Genomic DNA, 10000 nt, shown 5'->3' with positions numbered 1-10000 from the left:
ACTTCCCCTTCCCTAGCTGATAAAGCAGTATTTAACTCTTGATCATTTGAACTGCATAACATTTCTTGAGAAACTGAGTGAAGTAGTCAAGACATGTACTGGTACTGAAGTTTGGTAATAAATCAGTGGGTTTATAACCTGTACATTCAAAAACTGATGCATCAAGTTCTAAGTTCCATTTAACAACCTAACAATTATTTTGCTAACTTGATTGTTGAAACTTTGTCACCAAACTTTTCTGGGTCCTGTTTGTAATTTGTCCAGGATAGAAGGGTCACCCGCCTACCCGAGCTACCCTGGGCAAGCCAACTTTTCCTACGTTTCCTTACAAAATGCTGTGAACTGTTGACACGAGGAAAAAAAAAATTGGCTCGGCTAGGAAAGTGACTCGCCTAGTTGGGTTACAACTGTACCTTTATTTGATGGTGAGGTCACCCTCCTTGTAGGGCCAACTTTTTTCCATGTACATGTAAAAACTTTGGCTCGCCTAGCCAGGTTAACTTGGTGAAGGCAAGATAGTGAGAGCATGTGCAAGCACTGTCTTTCCGGTCTCCTCATGATCGAAAAAGGAGACAGACAGCTCTTGACTCAGGCAAGAGGGTCAGTTCTTTTGCCACATTAACGCTTGCTAAAGTTGACTCTGCTTGGAGGGTGACCCTCTTACCCGGGACAACTTTTCTTTACATAAATGGGCCCTTAATGCACAGAGCATAGTACAGTGTAGTTGAACTATGTACAATTATTTTTACACTGTTTGCTTCTATAGTCAGTAATCTCCTCCCCATAATTAATTAGTGAGGTCTAAAACAACCCACCAACTTTGCCCATTCAATGTTGACTTCATTGGACAATAATTATTATTATAATTATTTCACCCTGAAAGTTTGTGTCCCAACCCTTTTGACAAAGATTGCATGTCCTGCTAAACAGCTAGCTACACAAGGGCTGGATGGTTTGGGTCCAAGTTCAACTTTAGTGTGTTACCTCCATCCAGTTAATTAAAGGTTCTTATAGCTGTCGTGTTTATTTGAGATTTTTACTTTCTATGCACAGTTCCACAAGCTGCAAGCTTTTAAAATGCTTTGGTGTATATTAGACTTTTTTACTTTTTCTTCTTTTCTTAGCTTCTGAAAATTGATTTGCAGTCTGAATTAGTGCATGGGGCCCTGGAATTAGTATTTGGGGCCCTGTTGACTGTGATATAATCCAGAGCTTTTTTAAATACATGATTGTGTAGATTACCATGCCTCCTGAAGCACCCACTGTTTCTTTCTGTGAGAGGGTCACACCTCAGGAATACAAAGAACAGTCCTTGATTACATCACAGCGCTCATTAAAGGACCTTCTCAACAAAATTGTTGACGATGAGACCCTTAGTGCAAAGGAGAAAAGGAAGCAGCTCAGACAGGTCTGTATTCTGGGCAAAGGGTACATGTATTTCTGGCTTTAGATCTAGTTGTAGTTAAATTGTACAAACCACGCTAAGATGCCATTTATTCCATTGAAAGTAAAAACAAAAAAACAACAAAACAAAAAGAAAACATGTGTACGTACTATTACTCAAGGTAACTGGGACTGTGAAAACCATGAGATTTATGATACAGGGGTCCATACTCATTTTTTTATAAAAGTTGTCAGCCGGGCAAGTACGTCTTATGATATACTTGCCCGACAAATTTTGTAACTTGAGAATTCGCGATTTATTTTACACTCTCGTCAGAAATTACGAATTTGACTCTGGAGTATTTTGTTATTTGCACCGTGGGAACCCGATTTACAGTGGTCCATATTTGGTATGGTTAAACGTACATGAATGTAGCTTACAAAGTTACAATTCAACAACCCAAAGTTTCGATGCTCCTGTCTAGTGTTTTCCTCTAATACGCTACCCAGATTTTGTTTTTTGTTCCTGTTCGTAAGCAGCACGTTCTGCTCCACTTGTTTTCTTTTCCGCTGGAGGTGGCAAAACACCTTGTAACTAACGCCACATTATGAGCTCAGCCAAACGACTTGCTAACACCCATGCCATCCCATGCCATCGGTGGGAGACTTGGTGAGATACATCAATTGAAAGTTGAGCCTGCAATCGTTTCATGGAAATGCATGGTCAAAGATTGCGCTCAAACGTTGAGGAAAGCTGCAAGTCTATTCCTTATTTTCTGGAAGTTTCCATTAAAGGAAAAGCAATCAGAACAAAAGTAATGAAATGATGGTAGAACCAACTGGGATCTCGGAAAAAATCCAAGCCCTAGATGGGATTCGAACCCACGACCCTCCGTGATCTAGTCGGATGCTCTAACCACTGAGCTACTGGAGACTCTTATGGCGAGCAAGGGTGAAATGTGGGTATTGACTCGAGCTGCATCACGCAGCTACAGAGTCAAATGACTGACAGCATAGCTCATAACTGTATCGCACAGTCACCTTAAAGCATATCTGAGATGCGGCCAACCAACCACCCAAGTGAGCGAATGTGAGAATGAGAAGCTTAGAACGAAAGTACATTCTGTATTATAACATTCGATGGCATTCATGAAAAGACATTTATTAAAACTTCACTTGTCCAATGGACGACCTTTGGAGTTATTATACATGTCCAGACGGGTTATTTTTCGTCTGAGATGACCGGACGGCTGCGAATGTGGATCCCTGTGATCTTTTAAGAACCAGTTTCAACACTTTTAAAAAAGTGTTGAAACTGGTTAGAGCCATCCTAAATTGGAATTAAAATTCTCCTTGCTGTCCTTGTTGTCATGGTCAAATGATTTGCATAACCTTTCCTGGCAGAAACTGAGACTCTCTGGAGGAGAACTTATATAACCAGTTTCAACACTTCCAAGAGTCACTCTCTTTACAAAGATATTGGCACTACACACTGTATCATGTAACTGTTACAGCGAATTGTTACAGTATGGTACCATATGAAACACTGATTATTGCCAAACAAGATGCGTTCATTGTTTTGACGTAATACATGTAAGTTACCTTGGCAATGGGAAAGCCTAGCAAAACACCCTATATCTTGACTTTAGTTGGTCCTATCTCAAAACAAACTCATTGACCCCCATTTTTTATTGCTAGAAAGTGATCAGAAGGCCAAGATGGAACTGATCTCTGCAAAGTTTAACTAAGGTTTCCGTAAAATTGTTGCACCATTTTTTCTGTAGGGTCAAACTATTTTAATTATCATATTAATTAAAGGTAATACACATTGTAGACTGTCTCTTAAATGAATTATATGAATAAAGTTTTAGTTTTTTGGTATTTAGTATTCATTTGCCTTTTAGTCATGAGGCCTCAAACTCAGAACGACCTGGTGTCACAGCAGATTTGGACCCCCAGTCCAGATCCGCTAGCGGATGTGGACCCCTCTGAAAATAAGAGTTCTTTTGATTAGTATAGCGTAATCTCATGGGCCAGAGGGCGATTAAGGATTAATTTCATGCGTATTTTCAAAGTTTTCACAAATTGTCCGAGTTGCAAGGTGACAAAGGCAACTTGGAAAACTTTGAAAACACAAGTGAAATGATTTAATCCTTAATTGCACGAGGGCACATTGCGATTACATTGTTTGTCAAATAAAGGGCAAAGTTATTGTGCGAAGCCCGTTCAGTGCATGTTGTGTTTTGAGTTGCAAAAAAAGCAAGTCTGTTAGAATAAAATATTGAGAACGGTTCTTTTAAAGCGCTGACCATTTAAAATATCAATTGAAAGCAAAAGAACTTTGAAAAACAATGTTTTCAAAGACAAGATTTAAATTTGCATATACTTTAGGAAATGCCGCTGCATGTGCTTTAAAACTTTTTTACTGAAACTTAAGTCTAACTTCACTTTTTCTCCGTGTTGAAAATTAATATAAGAACTCATCATGACTTGACAAGTTTGGTTGTAAAAAAGAAAAATCTTCTGAATTCTTGTGATCAAGTAAACTTCTAAGAACACGTCTACCAACCAAGAGGTGTTTTTCTTTACGAAAAAGCCTCAGTGCGTGCTTTCAACAACTTTAACTGAAGCTTAAGTCTGACTTTGTTTTTTTTTTTTGCCTTATTAAAATGATAACACAACAATTCTGCTGCCGCGAATGCTTTTAAACAACAAATTAACTGAATGATCCAAGTCTTTTCCTCAAGTTTGTAATATGGGGGACCGTCCAAATTCGCTGATGGAATTCTACCCGGGGTCCAAATCTAGGCGGGGCGAATTTGCTAGGACACCAACAGTGTTCGACACTAACGTTTGCTGATTTCCCAGGGCAAGCAAAATACATCTGTGGGCGACTAATATTTTGCAGAACGATGTGATTTGCAACGAAGAAAGTGACTAGTAATATGACGTTGTCGCCGCAAACGCGATAAAAAAAATTAACGATGTTACATCTCTTTCCTGTCATTTATTTTTCTGTTAAAAATTATATAATTACAAACGTCAAAATAGATTGGAACAAGGAACATGTTCATAGCTGTGGGAAAGGATGCTTTTACAATGGAACCCAGTTTTCGTCCGGCCAAATACGCTAAAATACTTTGATATCGAAGAAGCCTGTAAATGAACTGCGAGTCTTTTTCAGTTCGGTTTTTCTAGAAACAAGCAAAATGGTGTTGACAACGATGAAGATAGTTGATGAAATTTTCTTGATTGTGTTTGATCTGGTTGCAAAGCATTTACTAACTTAAGTTCTTACTTAAGTGACCAGTGAACACCAAATTATCAGATAACAGTTTGTTTTAGCTTTCATGATTATATCCTCTTTTGTGCACCGACAAAATAGACATTTTTACAAGCTTCCTTTGACATTTTAATGGGCAACAGGGCTTTAGAAGGTGGGCAACTGGAAAAAAGAACCATGGGCAACCGAATAAACAGAACTGCTGGCCCAAAGGGCAAATTAGTAAGAAAGTTAGCGTCGAACACTGGACCGAGTCTGCATCAGAAACTCCTGCCCCTTCACTTTATTGCAAAAACAACCGCAGTTGCATCTTAGACACAGTTGAATGCACTCCAATATTGTGAGGAATGTTTGATATGTTATGAATTGAAGGAAATATCACACACCAAAGTCAAAACTCTCATCTGATACTTAATTCAGGCAGAAAAAGTGCCATTAATAAAATCAGTCTCCAAAAAGAAACGAAAAATTCCTCACGGTATTTGAGGTAGTACAATCATCTATTAGAACTGAAAATTTGGAAGCGATATCTTAAAACCGGTCAGGACAGGAAGTCTGAGAAGTTGTAATTTGGGCATCAAAATTAAGCCCAAAATCAAGCTTAAACATTTCACGTGCAGTTCAGTCTGCTGAATAACTCCGCCCCCTACTTACCTACTAAGTCAATTATGATGAGCCAATCAGCATTCGGGCATGTTTTAAGGTACAGTGTAGCAAATTGTGCGTGAAGGTTGTCAAATGACACCAGATCCTTTCATGTGTGATTGCCATGATACATCAATCGTTTATCATGTGCAGATTATGGCGGGAAACAAAGAAAAGCAAGTTAAGCTGTTTTAAAATTAATTTTTAAGAATTTTTTTTGGGAAAATATACTTCACAGCCCACTGATTCAAGATTTGCAAAAACAAGAAATTTGAATGAGACACCCAAATTTACCTCTAGCGAGACTGTAAAAAAATCTGTACTGCAGAATCAGAGCCACCTTAAAAAAATCACAGATTTAAGGTGGCTATGAATCCATTGTACAGATTTTTTTTTAACTTTGCAGAAAGTTTCATCTTGGCCTTCTTTGTTTTTGAGATATGTGCAACCAAAGACAAAATAAAGGGTGTTATTACAGGGCTTTCCCATTCCCACTGTAACTTATTACATCACAATAATGACTGCATCTTGTTCAGCAATAATTGGTGTTTCTTATGGTACCACAACATTGCTAATACCTATGTGATACAGCATTGTAGTGCCAAACCTTCTAATAAGAACATTAGTTGAAAGCTTTGAAACTAGCTTTAGCCACCTTAAATAGAAAGTTAAGTTATTTGTAAGTGGTGATATTATCAAGGAAAAAATTCTTTTTAGTCAATCTCATTCGATCAGTTCAGTTCAGAAAAGTACTAGTCTGATACTCTGTTTGATTTGTGATGTGTGTTTCTTTCAGTTTGAGAAGTCATACCCTGATATTTATCAAGCAAAATTTCCTGGAGACAACCTATCAACAAGTTCCCAAGCCTCACAAAGCTCTGAGAGATTAAAGCAAGTCATGAAACCACTGAACCTTCTAAGGAATTTGAGATAGAAGAGGAAGATGACAGTGAATAGCTTTACATTGCTGTTCATCTTTTGTTCTCCCTTGACCAATGGGCAACAGACAATTAATTTTAGTTTGTAAGTCCCGACTGGATGTCAAACACAGCTGAGTTTACTAAGTATGTCAGTATGCATGTGAAGAAATATGAAAATAGGGCTTAAATAACACCAGGAGCTTCATGTTTATTGGTTCTATTGTGGTTAAGCTGTGATTTAAATACAGTACATTGTAAGCTCACAGTTTTGCTGATTAATAATATAAAGGCCCATCTTCAACTGACAGGGTTTTCCATCATTTGTTTTTGTTATGGAAATTTGCATTGCTTATCGTAGTGATCTGATTGGATGAATTTCAGCTTTGACGGGATTTTCATACATGTATATAATAAAAATTGTTCCACAGCACGCAATGCAATGCTGAAGATGGGCCTTAAAGATGATAGCTTACCCTTCCACAAAGGTATTTGGTCTTAATAGAAGCCATCAGCTACAACTAAGTGAAAAGTTTTATTATTTCCCACAAATATTAATTTTTCACAAATGTAGAAGAAATAACAGTTGAATGTTTCAAGATCACAGCCTCTATTAAACTAGAAACAATCTTTCTTTGAGATCTCAGGGTATGCATAATTATTAGTTTTTAGCACTTGTATTTGACCTTTTTTTATTATTGATTAGGAAAATGGATTAAAATGGATTTTAGATTTTGTGGGAAATTTTATTGATTTGAACTTAATTACTATCAAGAGGAAAATGTATTTTCCTTTTAATATCCACTGTGTTTTATACCTCATTTGGAAAGATATTCATAAAAATTTGAAGAAATAAAACTTAACTGTTTGGATTTCTCTTTAAATTAAATTTTGAACTTTGCAGTATTCAAAAATGGTCAGCATGATAACATATTGGTTAAAGAAGAAAGAGTTAAAGTAAAAAGAGCATTTTTGCTGAACTCTTTTTAGAATGCTCCAGACATTATACATTTGTACATGCATAAGTAAATTTTACTACTAGTCACCTCAAACACCCTAGGACGGCCCCCTTTAACAAGTAAGAGTGAAATCTCTCAGGGGTCACTGGGTTAATATTTTGGCATTTACATGTACATACAATAATCGCTCCTCTTAATAATTTGCATAAAGTCAATCTTGACGTTAATTTTTCAAGTGTATTATTTTATATCAGGATCTAATTCAGTGACCAATAAAAATGCATCCTATTTTGTTACAAGACAGTGTCTACTTTAGCTCCTGCTTTAATGGCTTTGTCGGAGGCGCGGTAGTCTCATGGTTAGTGTGCTCGACTCCAGAGTGAGGGGTTCGGGTTTGGGTCCTGGCCGGGGACATTAGGGCCATTTATACCACAGGCAGACAACCCTAAGGAAACAAACCCTAAGGATGTGAGAGCGCGTGACGTCACGTTACTTTGAGACAGTTGTAACGGCTGATTCAACTGATCGAGGAAAATGTTCCATGAAAACTTAAAATCGCGATGTTTCTTTTCGGAAATTCATTTTATGGACAGCCAGATAAATAAAGTTCACTCACCTACTATTTTTTGCATTGTCCTGAGTGATTTCATGGGTTTTTGGGACGTTTTGATTTCCAAATCCCACGCGTTGCCACATACAATATAAATAGACAAGGCGTGCAACTTCCAAGACCGCTCACGGCCAAGTGCCTCCAGAATTTAGCCAAATTTCTCCCACTTTCAAAGGTCGCTCGCCTCCCAGCCTTGGGCACATGGAAAGTCGATACTTTTGTTAAAGTACAAGGAAAGGTTACGTTTATACAAACGTTGGCCGTGTAGCACTTATATTTTGAACAGAGTTAACTGAATAGAGTGTAATGTGAAGTGCTAGATTTCAATCCCATATGAACCATGTGAGCGTTAGCCCTACTGATGGAAATGGGCCCACACAAGGACAGAGAAAAACTCTGACCAGGGTGAGAATTGAACCCACGACCTCCGGCTTAGATCACCGCTGCTCTACCGACTGAGCTACAAGGTCAGACGGGAGCAGGCCGTGGGAACTGAAGATGTTAAAGTTGTTAGCTTTATGCCAAAAATCATCGCATTTAACCTTCATCAAAATCAAATAATTAAGCAATCAGAAAGCACAGATTAATAATTTGTCTCTGTTGGGGGAAATCTGTGCATTTTGATTGGTTAATTTGATTTTGATGACGGTTATCAAATTCCAATGATGCATGAGCGGTGTCCGGATCATCTGGCAATAACAAAAACCTGAGCAAAGCTTGAAAATCGAGCAGGATTTCGAGGTTGCAGAGCCGTTTAAATGCCATGATTTTTGGCATGATGCTAGCAAAATTATCGACTTTCTACGTGCCCAAGGCTGGGAGGCGAGCGACCTTTGGAAGTGGGAGAAATTTGGCTAAATTCTGGAGGCACTCGGCCGTGAGCGGTCTTGGAAGTTGCATGCCTTGTCTATTTATATTGTCTATTTATATTGTATGTGGCGACGTGTGGTATATATGAAGACGAAATCGAAGCGTCCCAAAAACCCATCAAATCACTCAGGACAACGCAGAAAATCGTAGGTGAGTGAACTTTATTTATCTGGCCATGGCTGTCCATAAAATGAATTTTCGAAAAGAAACAACGTGATTTGAAGTTTTTATGGAACATTTTCCTTGATCAGTTGAATCGGCCGTTACAACTGTCTCAAAATAACGTGACATACACGCTCTCGCATCCTTAGAGTTGTCTGCCTGTGGGAAAATTGAGCCCACTATCCCAGATCCTTTCTGGTCAGGGTGCTCACCTGCTGACCAAAAAGCCTGAGAGCTCTGGGTACGAGAGTGACCATCACATGGATGTCCAGTATCAAAAATGCACGCTGTTAACTAGCTGCACACAGGTATACAAGTACCGGTATTCTCTAAACTTTAGCCCGGCAATGTGGTCACATGATACTGGTCACATTGGCATACAGGGAGGGGTGGACAGCCGTACAGTGACAAAAACCTAATTTTCTGGCACACATGGGTTACTATAATTATTTTCTTACCGATGCTGCTCCAGAAGTGCGCGGCTTTGGTGCTCTGATCTTCGTTAATAGCGGATATGAGAGGCATTTAAGAAGTATTAAACCATCTTTAACTTTCCACTACAAGGACTTTGCTATTTAAAGTTATCACCTACAAAGTAACCTGGGTACTAGAGGTTTTTTTTTGCATGATTTCTATGAATGACAAAGCTGCGATACCAAGCCATTAACTACTTCTCGCAAAAGAAAAAAACCTCTGTGTTATCTGCCGAAGCCGAAGGATTCGGCAGATAACACAAACCTCGGTTTTGATAATTCGTGATATCATGCTCAACCTCATCCAATAATTGTTTAATAAACATCAATCATTGTATCTTATCCTTTTGATATTATGATGTGGCGTTTCTATCGACATGTTTAAATCTCATAGATGATGAATAGAAATATGCACCAATAAATTATAAACACTTAAATTCAGTTTGAAACAATAGACCATTTTGCAATCCTGTGCTCAGTTACCAGGCCTTTGAATAAAACTGAGGCTGTTATTGACATATGCTTGATACAACCTCACTGCTTTTCTTATGTAAATAGAAACTTGTAAGCATTACAACGACCCGATTTACATAAGACGAGATGCTTCCGTGAAGCATACACTGGGTTGCCTGTGGTACGTGTTACAGAAAATCAGAAGGCACTGAATTGTGTGGTAACAAATAAAAGAGAAGCGAGAA

General features: G+C 38.3%; 2 protein-coding genes and 1 long non-coding RNA gene across 4 annotated transcripts in view; 1 reads left to right on the top strand and 2 right to left on the bottom strand.

Annotated features, from left to right (window-relative positions):
• LOC138023954 (DEP domain-containing protein 1B-like) overlaps positions 1-7484 on the top strand; it is a 38488-nt gene extending 31004 nt beyond the window's left edge. For both annotated transcript variants that reach the window (XM_068871038.1, XM_068871037.1), the window contains exons 10-11: positions 1238-1408; positions 6108-7484. In XM_068871038.1, coding sequence (XP_068727139.1) covers positions 1238-1408; positions 6108-6245 — 309 coding nt within the window. In that variant the 3' untranslated portion in view covers positions 6246-7484. The remainder of the gene's footprint in view (positions 1-1237; positions 1409-6107) is intronic.
• LOC138024353 (mRNA export factor GLE1-like) overlaps positions 1-10000 on the bottom strand; it is a 199957-nt gene that overhangs the window by 82953 nt on the left and 107004 nt on the right. The window lies entirely within an intron of this gene.
• Positions 1477-10000, bottom strand: part of LOC138023955 (uncharacterized) — a 12999-nt gene continuing 4475 nt past the window's right edge. Inside the window, exon 2 of the long non-coding RNA XR_011126855.1 lies at positions 1477-2080. This is a non-coding gene — a long non-coding RNA (uncharacterized lncRNA). The remainder of the gene's footprint in view (positions 2081-10000) is intronic.

This window comes from Montipora capricornis, chromosome 11 (assembly GCF_036669925.1).
Source record: "Montipora capricornis isolate CH-2021 chromosome 11, ASM3666992v2, whole genome shotgun sequence".
Lineage (NCBI taxonomy): Eukaryota > Metazoa > Cnidaria > Anthozoa > Scleractinia > Acroporidae > Montipora > Montipora capricornis.
Note: the sequence above shows the minus strand (reverse complement) of the source record. Positions and strands in the feature narration are given on the sequence as shown.